Genomic DNA, 14,493 nt, shown 5'->3' with positions numbered 1-14,493 from the left:
TTTATTTCGATTATTTAATTATATGGGGTGCCAATTTCACGGAGGTACTCTCTTCTTATCCTTTTTAGTGCATTGTTTTAGTTTGTAGCTAAGGGGATTTTTGGCAAGCTATACTCACATAGTTAGGAATATCACTTATCTGTTAAGTAAACCGGTGAAATTCACAATCCATATGTAAAAAAAAATCCAAATCTATCCGCTACACCAATTACTGTTAGAGTTTAGTGCTTAGCTAGTTAAATGTGCTGTAGGCGATTTATTTAATTTTTTTTCATGGAAATGTATACAAAAATGTTCATACTCCCTTAAAGATATGAATGAAATAAGTGTCCTGGGATATCTCACCGGTCTCTGTGACAGCTCAAACAAACAAAAATGTGTGCACTGCACTGATATAATGTGTATATATATATATATATATATATATATATATATATATATATGTTATACAGATAAGTGGTGCACTGTCTCTGACGATTCTGCCTGTCAATCATTTTGCATATTCTCAATATTGTCGTTGCAGAAATGACTGAGGCTTATTCACTGATCTTTAGATGCCAAATTTGTCAGCCGAGGGCGCTATTTCGCTACAGTTGTGTTTGACAACCGTGGAAACATCCTTTTTTTCAAAAGTATATGAGCGGTGTTTTGGAAAGAGGGGGCCCGGGTAAATCAACGGCTCAGTCTCGTGAAGGTTAGAACGACTAACATCGCTTACAACATCAATAAGCCACATTAAAAACATCACACAAAATAATGTACCCATATTACCAGTCCTCTTGAGTGTCTCGTTGTCTCTTGTTTTTGTGAGCATATTTAAAATGCCAGAGTAAAAGCCGTACTCAAACACTGTTGTGAACTGTTTGTTTGTGGGCAGTTCAGGTAGTCATGTAAAACGTCATGTCACCGTTCAGTTCTCAATCATTAGAAAAGCGCGGCAGTTTGCGATAGGCTCCAGATTCCCCTGGCCGAGAACCAACTGAACAGTCTCTTGCATTAGAACCAGCACCATTTCGGTGATTTAGAGTATAATTTTTGTATTGCCCAGATGTCTTTGTGCGAGGGTGAGCTGTCATATTCTTAGCAGGATACTGAGGATTTGCACAGCAGCATCACTGACCTCACTTTTTTCTGATTACACATCAACTCATTCTCTGACATACATCAATCCTACCAATTTTAAAGGCCATCTGGCCCTCTTTACATAGGATGTACAGTCCACATATCCTGGCACATCTACTGCTATGCTACAAGTCTGAAAAAGTGTTTTCTTCTTGTAAAACATTTTATTTACTTCTGGTTAATCGTGGGCTCAAGACATTTCAAGGCTGAAAATCATAAATACAAAGGACAGATGGAAATGGACAAAGCGTATGTCGGCTGTATATATTATTGAGCTTTCTGCAAGCAGATTTATTACAAAATGTTGTGAGTAATCTGCATCATTCAGGCAAATAATAGTTAACCATTGAGTACACAGGCATGATTGCACTTAGGAAGTTCTAGTCACTGTTAGATGGCAATCTGTGATTTTATTAAAAGAAACATTGTCTATGCTCAGAATGGAATACTAGCTTACTAAGTAAATACTGCGCAGTGTATATTCATATTTTTCTTTTTTAAAGAGTACATGAAACAGCAGTATGCTACAGTGTTGTCACATGACCTTTGTCACGTTGCATTTGAATGGAATCCAGTTATCATCTTGGAAATAAAAATGCTTACTATTTGCATTTTTAATCCAATTTTGTTTAAAAAATTTCCTTTTCGGCAAATGTAGTATGTAGGTTCTTTTCCAAAACTTAGTAAGCTGCCTCGCTGTCTCCTGCCTACATAGGCAGTTGTCTTCAATGGCAGCATCCTTACTGAAATGGAGCCTCATAAAAAAAACAACATTTGAAACACTCTACAAAGGCGGCAGCTCAACGTGTCATTCAAGACTCGACTCCCAAATAATTTCCATACAGGTGACGCCAGAGGAACGACGTGATACTCTAATGAGCATAAATACGAATAGCACAAATTTTGGATAAAATCGTTTTTTAATAATAGTCATTTATTGTCACTTCGTCCGCCATCTTAGATACATTTTTCTACTGAGCTCATCTCGGTTCATTATGGGATTAGAAGGATGCGAACGATGATACCTTTGAATTTGGCAAAAAACAAGATATCATAAAAGGCAGCATAATCATGATTTTTAAATAGCTTTTGTGCTGGGAGCGCACCTATGATATCTTAAAGTGCTGTCTCCGGAGGCAGCTCACTGAGTTTTGGAACAGACCCGTAATCTAGGTATTTCATGCATACATATAATGTGTGTACTGTGCTCTGCAGCAATATTAAGGGTAGTATGGAAGTATGCTATTCCGAACATATCCATTTAACCTGTGGATGCTGCACTTGTGTATTCTGTAAGTTAAAAGATCATGATCAGGGATAACTGTAGTGTTGAACGCTAGCAGTGATTACAGTTGGAAGTATTGTATTACCCTTTAAATGCATAACAGTAGCTCATCATTGCACTTTAAATAGATTAATAAATAATTGTGGTGTCTTGGTAGATCACAGAGATATTTTCACAAACAAGCATGTCTGCTTGAGGAAATGACTGTACATTCAGCTTCTCCCTCAACACAAACATGTGGAAAAGTGTTAGTTTACCTAACAACATACAGCCTGACTTTGCCGTTCGCTAACCAGCGATAAAACAAAATAATAACATCGCAACATTATTCACATAAAGTACAGGACAAATACATTGCATTCAATACACACACTCCACATGAGCTTTCTCTTCAAGTTCACAACAGAATAATTTACATCTTGCTACGCTTTTTTATAACACTTTGCAGTCTTTAGTGTGACTCTTGACTGTCCACTCTTGATCAATTATGGCCCAGAATGTGGCTGTTTTATAATTTTTTGACCAAACTGTTGACTATCTCTTGCCGGTCTTGGCCAGTTTGCCAGAAGGGGTGTTTCTCCTTTGGGGAGTTGGGATTTTCGAGGGTTTTCCTCCGTGTTGGCGTGAGGAGGAGCGGGGCGTCACTGCCTCTGATGCGTCTGAACAGACTGACTGAATGTCGGAAATGTCAAAGTCTGAGGCGTCGCTGCCGCGGCGGCTGCTCCCTCTGCTTCCGGCTTTGCTGCCAGGTCTGCTTGGGATCTTACTATATCCTGAAGGGAAATATTAAAGCCAGTAACAGATCAATGTGATGATACTAAAACGTAAAAAATAATGCTGTTCTTTATTTTGACAAATAAAAATAAGCTGTCTGGTAAGCATGCTCCTACGTTGGAAACATTACCAACACAGTAAAGGATAAATATATATTTATACATTTATTTACTTTTTAATTTATCATTCAATTATTATAATATTTATATTTATGTAACAGTAAAACAATTAATAATACTGTATTATTATTTCAATAAACTGTGGATGTTTTCTTTTATCACTATTATTCCTGTATCTTTCTGTTGTTGTTTTTTGTGTTTTTGTTTAGCTTTAGTGTCTTCGAGCCATCGATATTGAAATGCTGTGGAGATTATTTCATGGCCAATTTTTCAGAGTAATGGATCATTAATAAATATTTAATTAGGCATATAAATTCTCAGTTTAGATTAGTTTTGCAAAATACTTTGCTAGCAATTATTCAGTGATTTATTATGACCTTAATAAAGTATTAACTGCTTTAATAGTAAGTGTTTCTAAAACATATAAATGTATTTCCAATTCATTACATACAGTATATAATATATAAACTGCTATATGAACTTGTAAAACAATAATAAACCATTTGCTACAGTTATTATAAATGAATGACATACTAGTTGAATGTAGCTTAATAATTAATAATGATAGTTAATTAATAAAATAGTTAATAATGTAGGAACAACAATTTATAAATGATCAATTAACTATAAAACTAATGCTTTAAAAATACTTTATACCATATAGTTATTATAAAGTGTTCAAATATTGGTTTATTTACTTTATTTTACCGTGTCTCAGTTACAGTGTAATTACACTACAACAACAACAACTTACATTTATATAGCGCTTTTCTCAAACTCAAAGCGCTTTACATAGTATAGGGGGAATCTCCTAAACCACCACCAGTGTGCAGCATCCACCTGGATGATGCGACGGCAGCCATAGTGCGCCAGAATGCCCACCACACAATTAATATGTTCATACATATGCTAAGAATATATATGTCCATATGTCTAGGATTAACAGGTGTGTGGTCGTACGTTTTTGTGTGATCTATATTTTCCAGCTGTGAATATCACACCCCATCTTCAACGCTGGATTTACACATGAATTTCAGTGGTGACTCTCACAAGGTCCCAATGCCCTTGTCAAAAACTGTAATGGGTAACAGATGGCTGTTAATCTAAAGGGGTGAAAGCCTGAGAGGACAAAACAGCGCCTGCCTATTATCTATGGAATGCTCCTCAGCAAGAAATGTGTTTGATTATGCTAGCTAAATCAATTTTGGTTTTACTGTACATAAAAATGGAGACATCTAAGAATGATCAAAACTTTCCAACTTTTTGGTTTAATGACCGCTAAAGTACACTCTCAGAAAAACATGTACTGTTTAAGGTAAAAGGGTTGTTTTGGGTACATAAATGTAACCCAAAGATCTATTGTGTACCTTTTAAAGGTACATTTATATGTTTTGCTCTTCTGGGAAGCTCCTCTCCACCAGCTATTGGTGGAGAGGAGATGGTAGAGTGATGTAGCCAATTCAGGGATGGAGATTATTAGGAGGCCATGATAGATAGGGACCAATGGGGGAATTTGGCCAGGACACCGGGGTTAAACCCCTACTCTTTACGAGAAAGTGCCCTAGGGATTTTTAATGACCCCAGAGAGTCAGGACCTCGGTTTAACGTCCCATCCGAAAGACGGTGCTTTTTTACAGTATAGTGTCACTATACTGGGGCATTAGGACCCACACAGACCATAGGGTGAGCACCCCCTGCTGGCCTCCCTAATACCTCTTCCAGCAGCAACCTTGGTTTTAAATTAAATTAAATGGCATATGTGAATATAATTATCAAATGAAATATGTATGATGGATTAAAATAGACCATGACAGGAAATTTTGCGTTCCAGTCTTTTAAAGTGACAGATATATTATTTGTATTGCAACATCTGACTGAAGATTCATCATTGTAATACCTTTATATAAAATACAAAATAATTGTATTACAGTATTATTTTACTATAGAAAATGACTGTAATTCAATTATGAGGATTTGCAATTATAATTAGATATTTTAAAAAAAAGTCCCCTGCATTACTGTAAGGAGAATTTGGCAGCAAAATGCGCTTAATTGTCAGGAAAACAATGTCACAATGCAAACCTTTTAAATATTATCAAAAAAGGAATTTACATTTGTTTTTATGATTTTGGAAAGAAATGTGACTTGATGTATTATTGTGAGATTCAAAGGTGTGTACTGTAAGTCACCTATGGCTTGACCTTTAGCCTTCATGACCGCAGCATTGATCAAGGTGCCATCCTCTCCCGACTGAAAACCCTTTCCAGATAAATATCCTGGAAGACGAAGTTTGCTGCCCTGAACGGGGTTGCTCTGTAAAATGAATGATTCATGAATTAATAGACCATTTAGAACAAGACAATGAGGAAGTAGATTAACTTTGAATTAAACAGAAGCAGTTTCTGCTCTAACATACTGCCAATAAAAACTGTAAACAAACCAAATATGTACTTTGGACATACACCTCACTCCAATCATAATCAAAACCTGTCAAAAGTTTGGACACATTTGAATTTGTTTCACATGCTCTTAAAAGCCTTTTGATCTAAAGGCTTATCCTTGAATACTTGAAATTATTTTTCTAGACAAATATGAATTGTGCCTGTGTATGTATTTTTTCACAAAAGTACTTTTTGGTCACTATATAATCCCCATACTTCCATTTGGGTTTCATAGTTTTTATGACGTTATTATTACTCTAAAATGTGGAGAATAATAAAGAATGAGAAAGTGTGTCAAAACTTCTGACTGTTGTTTATGCCAACTTCAGCCATACAAGAGAGAAAATGATTTTAGAGCATTTCTGGAACAGGACAAGCATCCAGTTTTGGTTGTTAGAGCAGGCATTTGGAAAGGATAGAAAACTTGTCCAAGGAAACATCCAAAACGCTGTTCCTTTTGCATTGTCTTAAGAATTAAGGCAAGAGAGTGATGTTTAGAAACGGCCCAGTTTCCCTTTGCGACAGAAAGATTTATAGGTTGAACAGCAAACACATCCGTCTTTGATAACGGAATGACAGAGTCACTTTCATGCATCATTACACAGATTAAGATTGATAAATGTAATCCAAATCCACACAGGAAGCGATTAGATCAGCGATACAGATTAGGAGCAGGAGGTGAGATTAGATCGCTGTTTGCCACTAATTTCTGAAGCACTATACCTCATTGGACGACTGGCTGTCAAAGGAGTCAGATGATTTAAGAGGAGTAGCGGATTTGCTGTTTGTCAGCCAGGGTTTATCATAATTGCGAGTTAATTGTTGGGGAGTCTGTGAGAAACAATTGTTACCCTTAATAAACCACATTTGAAGAGTATGAAAAGAAAAAAGACAAACAGTACAGGAAACAATTATATATTAAGAGATAATGATGAGATAATCAGTTGCTATATTCCAAAACCTAGTTGAGCTGCCTCAAGACAGCACTTACAGGCATCAAAGTGTTGATGGGTAAAAATGTATCATAAAAAAAACATATATACAGTATATATATTTAAATATACTTTTAATTCATTCATAATTATACAGTAATTATATATTAGAGTTGCCCGAATTAACGCATGCAATTAATGAAAAAATTTGAATGCATACATTTTTCTAAATTGCGATTAATACAACATACATAAACCAGCAAAAACACTTGTTGGAAGGGCAGAACCTTTGTAATATGTCCACCCAGAGTCATTTCGCAAATGCACACACAAAGACAAAGATCCCCCATTTAGCCTTAACAGACTGTAGGGGCAAGTGCTGTTAGCGAGCACCTATGAAGGCCGGAACGGTACATGAGGGGGTGGGTGGCCAGCACCACGCCCGACCGCCTTTGTCTCCCCAATAGCGATGCACCAGGTACTCATTTTAGGCTGAGTGGACCTAGGGGAGGCCCGGGACCGGTTCAGATAATCATCACTGGTGTTGGCCATGAGCAGGAATCGAACTCGGGTCGCCAGGTTCGTAGCGCAGCGCGTTAACCGCTACACTACCACTCCCTCATGAAGAACTATTCTGTGATAAACTGATGGAGAAAGGAGCTCTTAATGCTATTTGATGTACAAAACAAGCCCAGATTGACTTGTGATTGAAATCAAGTATTTTTCAGCGTATGTAAGGTGCATTTTAATGAACACAGAAGCACGTATATTCGTAACTATCGCCAAATAGCAATACTGTAATACAATGAGATGTTTATGACGGCAAGCGCTTTTCATGTGGAGTTCAAAGCGGCGTTTGATGCTGGCGTTGACACCCTGACTCGAATCATGAATGCAGCTTCACGACTGCTGTAGCAAAGTGGGTAGCCACAGTCTACTGGCAGATTAATATTGTCGAGGATGAGAGTTTGACAGATTTACCTGTGTGGGGCTAGTTCATATGGAGTTTTGTGTTCCTTACCATAGTCACCTTTGGCTTGCTCACAGGGGTTATAAATAGCTACAATTATTATTGAATTACTTATTTTTAAACACAATTCACAATCATATTTTATCTAATTACACAATGATGACTATTAGACATTATAGACATTACAGTTTTATTGTCTATTAATGCCTGATCTTCTGTAAAGCTTCTTTAAAACGATGTGTGTTGTGAAATGCACTATACAAATAAAATTGACTTGACTTCTTTCAATTAGTCAACCTGCCAATTAGACTTTGTGAAACATTTAATGTTCCTTTAACTGGTGATATTTTAGCGCATTTCTATCTTTATACTGTGGAAGTCTTCATCAGCACAGCCTTCCTCAGATGTGATCTTGTGCTCAAAGACACCTAGACTGAGCTCAAACACAATGCAGGTATATCGAGACATGTTTTCCAATGTTTAAACTATGCTTAACTTGACACAGCGTCCGTAAATCACAGCATTTATGACTAGAGACACTGAAAACTAGGGATATGCGACACAACCAAAAGTGAGAGGCTCCAAAAGTGTCCCTAATGAGTCATGATTAAATAGTTCAACAATTAAAAATAGTGCAGACAGAAGTAGGCCAATAATAGGGTTATATTCAATTATATAGAAATAAAGCAAACAATATTTTGACTTCAAAAACCACTTTTTGTTTAGTCTAAATGTTTTACTTGTCTGCTGCCATATACTGTATATACAGTACTACACTAAATTACTACACTTTATTAGTGGGCTTTCTCAGTAAATATTGATACCTGCGATTAATTCTATAAATTAATCAGCAGCTCATGTCATTTAAATGACAAACAGCCTTAAATCTATTATATTTTATTAATATATTTTGTTAAGCTTACTAGGTTTTGAAACAGATGATTTATGAAAAGAAAAAAGAAAATAACAAAAACACAGAAATCATTGTAAAAAAGGGTTATAACACACTTAACTACAACACCAACAGCAGTATCCTCTACCTTGGGTGTGTTGACTCCATGTGGGTTGGGTTGGCAGACGTGGCTGGAATTGGATCTGTTTGGGGAGGCGCCTCTTGAGGAAGGCCGTGACCTCCGACCTCTGTAGCGGAAGCTGGCCATCACCTGTGTGGTGCCTTCTGGGAGGATGAACTTCTCTCGCAACTCCACATTGGTTCTGCCTTTAGCTAGAGGAGGGACAAACAATGCATTGAGCCCAGAACCATGACTGACATCAGAATCTTTACAACAGGCTTGAAAACGGATGTCTCTGAGACTGGATATAAAAGGAATGTTCTGGATTTAAACAATGGACATCATTTGTGTCATGCCGTTGATTACCACAAAAAATTATTTTGACCCAACCCACAGAATGTTAAAAGACAAAAAGGATTTACAGTAATGCTCTTACAATGGAAGTCTATGGGGCAAGTTTACCAGAGGTTCTAAAAGCATAAAAGAGAATTGTTATTTTTTTTCAGAAGGACTTTGACAAATTAATTTTTCAATTAATACAAATTATTATTTAATCTAAAAAGTATTTTATGTAAAAAATTGCCATTTAAGGTAGAACAGCTTTTTAAAATAGTCACACTTACTAAACCCTAAATAATATGTTATAGTTACAACACACTGTCAAGCAGGGGGAGGTGTATCCGAAGGAATTTATTGATTCCAGTTTCAATTCTGATTCCTGACAATGATTCTTGTTCCTTAATGATTCCATTCACGATTATTTTAGAACTTTTGAGGAAGAAATAATTGTAAATAAGAAATGCAATTCTAACTGTATTTAGGCCCTACTGCTCTCAGCTGTTACCAAATTATGATCATTTCATATTTTTATTCTTGCCTGTGTTTACACAGATGTTTAAATTAAGATTTAAAATTCTATTCATTATTATTTAAAAACAAACTATGAATAATTGCAACAAAAATCAATGTGTATATTTACTTCACATATGAACTTCTAGTCAGTAAATACTTTCACATGCTAGTGGAATTATTGTAAATATGAGTTGTCTACTCAGAGTTGGGAGGAGATAAACTTTAAACATGGCACAGGAGAATATGGTTTCTGTAGTAAATGGCAGTTTTTATACATTTTTCTAAATGCAGCTACCTTATTAGCATTTGCCGTTTTGGTCATAAACATTTATGTATACCAGTAACCATTTAATGCATTTTGTACTTTTCTTTTTTTTTTTTTTTTTTTACACAGAGAAAATAGCATATATTCGACAAATATTCCTTTATGATCAGCAAGCTGACTACTACGGTGATGTACTCATAATTACAATTTCAGAAGTGGAAAGTGTCGACAGCATGTGAAAGCAGCACTGAGTTGAACATGATGAATGGTTTAGTATGTTTTTAATCCGCCAAAATGAACCAGATAAAAAGAGGCATTCATTCGTGAGGTAGCATTGTATGTTTTCGTTCAGGAATCTGGCTAGACTAGTTGCGCAGTATGTTTTGCGCTGTAGATGACGTTACGGCAAATCTAAACAGCAATGCTGGAAACATTGTCAGAGTATTTTAATACTCATTCACGAACTGTTTCATCACGAAGCATTTTTCACAATACATTTTGTTTCAAAGCAGCTTTACAGACAAGCATGCAGTAATTTCTTAAATGTCAATCTACTGGTTTAGGTGTTATGGCTTTACTTTTGAAAAAGTGTGATAGTTTCATGTTAAACTGTTGTTTGCAGTCAGTGCAATCACGCCATAGACATCCATTGTAAGTGCATTACAGTACACACATATTTCGGTAACTGACAGCACACCACAGATGCAGTCGATTGAGCTAAACTTGTATTTAACCAGGAATATTCCTTTAAGGGTTGAAGAATGATGTGCACCCACTGAAATGAGCAAAACATAATGCAGAGTTCTATGGTTTGATTTGATGAAGTGAGAGACATGCATTCTACATCACTGAAGCAAATAAAAAAATAAAAAAGAAAGAAACTGATAATGCATCTAAATAAGATGACACAATACAAATTCCAGTTGTTGCAGACTATAAAAAATGATTTAACACCAGAATTTGTTGAATGTACTGCTTAAAATGTGTTTACAGTCTGCTTATAGTTCCCTTCAACATGATATGAATGATTGTATAGATATCATAGATACAGAGGTGAGATTGTCGAACATGTTTCACCGCACTGCAACAGAGACACAGAAAACACATGCAGAGAATGAGAGAGTGAATACATGATGCAAGATGAAACTGCATGTGAAACACTACTAGACAGCATGATGGAAAGCAAAGCGTGAGAGTAATGTTAATGAGAATACCATTCAAGGATCATTCCAACACACACACACACACACACACACACAAAGGATGCACACATACCACTGGGATGAAGCAAGGAGAGAAAGTGTGAAAGTTGCCAACCTATAGGAGACTGAGTAATAGACGAGTTTGATTCCGAGCGCAACATTTTACTCCCGTGGTGATGAACTAGAAGAAACAATAATTGGGTTCACTAACAAAGCAGTAGAAAAAGGAAAATTCAGAAAGAAAAGCGTCATAGGAAGACACCAGCAAGCTTTAAGATTGTCATTACTAGCCAATCAAAGTGCAGAAATAAAAGTTTCAGATGCAACAAATGATCATAGTCTATGTGAGAATATCTGTCAGCAAGTTATTTTTATAAACACAAAAATTGTATTATTGTTGTTTGAACTAGGATTCATTGTACATAGGTCAGTTCCAAAATCTTGTGAGTGGGCAAATTTTGGCAGGATGGTCCGACCACCACCACAACACCAGACACACCCACCTGACCCTGATTTTTTTCTACAATCTTCCCAACAGTATTAGCAACAAACGTAAATCTCCATCTCCACATATTCAATTTTGCATGCATCATCTAGAGACCCTAAAGACAAAAAGTTAACAAAAGATTTTTGATTTGTAAAATCATAATAGTTTAATAATTGAATTAGGAGAAGAAGAAAAAAACATTACCAATTTTACTGGTTTATACCTTTATACAAAGCAAAATTATTTTCATAACTTTTGGACAAGAGGGTCTCTAGATGATAAATGCAAAATATATTGCGAATCGTACTAACCGTGTAGGAGCTTGAAAAAAAAAGTTTTTTCAAAAACTGAAAATGGCAGATGGCTAACTTATGGGTATTTACTGAACTCTTCTTTCAAATTTGGCAATTTAGGTAATTTTCTCATCACTTCCAAACTGTTTGTACCCCGATAATTGCCTGTTGTGGCCATATTTGGTATTGAATTTATAGTATATTTATAATCAATATTCCTCATAATTCATCCACTATTGTGGATTCATTTTTCCATGAGGCAGTATGATATTGCCTTTTCGCAAGGTATCTTGGGAGGCATATCTTTTGGAACAGACTTTGTGTCTGGAGCGTGCATATTTTGCTGTAATATTGACTATGTGGGCAGCTCACTAGTTTTTGGAACAGAGCCAGAGTGTTTGCAACATAATGGCTTGGAAGGAACAAAAAGAGGGTAAAAAAAACTTATTTGAGTTCAAGAATAGGTTGAATATTCAGTATTCACGATATCATTGCCATTAAAATTACTGTAACGCAACACCTTAGAATAACATACATGTAAAAGTCGAGTAAAACAGGAAGTGTAATAGATGTGGGTGGACGTTACCTCTGCACGGGTCATTCTTCACCAGGAACTCATCGAGGGCCATCCAACCACCCCCCACCCGCACCATCACCGTACTGCGCAGGATCCGCACCAGACGCAGCTGCTGAGAATCTCCAAACTGAACATGAACAGAAAACAGTCACTCCTTTGCACTGAGATACAGTCATGATTATCACTGACAGGCACAGCAGAGCAACAGCAGAAACAACAGCAAATTCCAGAGTAAATGCAAGCCATCTAACATGTGGTCAAAGCAGTTAGTACAATCAAATCATCATTACAGTCCAAGTTAGGCTGAAGCAGTTGTGTTTTGTTTATCGTCTGGTTTCCTCTTGTTGCCCTGCTGAGCCACTTGATCCAGACAAAACAAGATTTAACCGAGACAACACTGATTTCATTCCATACAATGACATACAATGAATGGTCAATCCAACTGGTTTAATGTGTGGCTTTGTGCTAATTGAAGATTGTTTGAGAAAATAATCTGGAGTGCTTCATTGAAGTATAATTATTAAAGGTGCACTAAGAAATGTGTGATTTCACTGGCAGATACCACATTGGATGCAGCATCACACAACAGTTTCTGGTTACTGATGTAGAAATACCCTATTCAACTTATGTATTTGTGTTCCATGATTCTTTGTTCTGTAAACGAATGTGTCCAATAATGGGATAAATCTAATGACAACATATCCAGATCATATTTTACCCCAAAATCGATTTATTTCAAATATTTTGCCAAAACAATTAGCCTATTTTTACAACCATCAAGATTATTTATCATTACCATAATGTATGCAGGCTATTTACCTTCAAGTTGTTTTGTAATACTCAATAGTTATTCTCATGTAGGTTCGAATTGGCCATCGAGAGGGATAGGACTTTTCTAATATTTTAAATATAATAACAATGAATCAAATAAGGTAATATTAAAATAAATAATACAAATTAAAATAGCTAAATAAACACTGGGTTAACCTCCTTGTGGTTGCTATAATGTGGTTTATTGCTCTCGGTGGGGCTCGTGGTGAGTTGTGCTACACACACACTAGGTCTCCGCGGTATCGCGCTCAACAAGCCACGTGATAAGATGCGCGGAGACTAAGATTTGTCCTCTGCCACCTGGATTGAGGCGAGTCACTACGTCACCATGAGGACTTAGAGTGCATTGGGAATTGGGCATTCCAAATTGGGGAGAAAATCATGGTTAATAGTGAAACTCTATGTGTATGATCGCGACATCCCGATGGCATGTGAGTGTACATCATTTAAATACTATCTGTCAAGATATGAGTGGAAAAGGCCTACTTAATGCACCAGAAGTATTGTGGTGTGTTACATGTGTTTTCTCTTGCTGTGGATCTAGCTACGCCACAACACTGTTTTTATACAAATATGGACACTGGCATCGAAATGTCGGAGATACTGTGCATAACTTTTTAGCATTCCCCTACATCCTACATGCCAAAGATAGGAGCCAGATAAAACAGTGAGCTAAATCATTTGTGTCCAAATGATTTTTGCCAGTTGGATTTGGCCAAGGCAAACTGATTTCACAGCACAAAAAATTATGGCCTCATGCTTTCTGTTGAAAAAATAAACCATACAATTTAAGAACTCTTTCCACATACCAAAAATACATACAAAAGTTGCACCGTCTAGAACTACAAACTACCATTCTCAGAGGATGCGTGTATTGACACTGATGCAGAACCAATGCTAGACTCCAACAACACACAATAAGAACAGTATGGAGGAATGGCTGAAATCGACTCTCTGAAACCCAACATGACCAACACACTGATGACCACCCCGCGGAGCAATTCTACGGCCTAGAAGCCCTTAAATCTTAAAGTGGAACCCAGAATGAATCAAAACCACTGGTGAATTTGGTGATTGCGGGAAGGAGAAGATGAATTTTGAAGCATGATCAAGATAAATAAAGTGAAGTCACAACAAACAGCTTTAAAAATAACCATTTACCAGGATACAGCTTTCCAAAACGGCAACGTGTAGATGGGGGTTTAGATTTTGATTGTCCCTGTTTGTTATAGTCTCATCGGCGATTAAGGGGTCATGTAAGCAGTGAACAAGACCAAACTGTCAAAAGAATTGTTTTTTTTAAGTGGATTTGGAAGAGCAAACTGAACAA

At 36.5% G+C, this 14,493-nt stretch overlaps 1 protein-coding gene across 1 annotated transcript in view; it reads right to left on the bottom strand.

The window, feature by feature from the left end:
* Positions 1–1,249: 1,249 nt before the first annotated feature.
* dst (dystonin) overlaps positions 1,250–14,493 on the bottom strand; it is a 273,043-nt gene continuing 259,799 nt past the window's right edge. Inside the window, exons 93-98 of the mRNA XM_052150432.1 lie at positions 12,342–12,459; positions 11,049–11,156; positions 8,684–8,868; positions 6,465–6,572; positions 5,490–5,613; positions 1,250–3,180 (exon numbers count right to left, since the gene is read on the bottom strand). Coding sequence (XP_052006392.1) covers positions 2,942–3,180; positions 5,490–5,613; positions 6,465–6,572; positions 8,684–8,868; positions 11,049–11,156; positions 12,342–12,459 — 882 coding nt within the window. The 3' untranslated portion in view covers positions 1,250–2,941. The remainder of the gene's footprint in view (positions 3,181–5,489; positions 5,614–6,464; positions 6,573–8,683; positions 8,869–11,048; positions 11,157–12,341; positions 12,460–14,493) is intronic.

Source organism: Xyrauchen texanus, chromosome 20 (genome assembly GCF_025860055.1).
Source record: "Xyrauchen texanus isolate HMW12.3.18 chromosome 20, RBS_HiC_50CHRs, whole genome shotgun sequence".
NCBI lineage: Eukaryota > Metazoa > Chordata > Actinopteri > Cypriniformes > Catostomidae > Xyrauchen > Xyrauchen texanus.
Note: the sequence above shows the minus strand (reverse complement) of the source record. Positions and strands in the feature narration are given on the sequence as shown.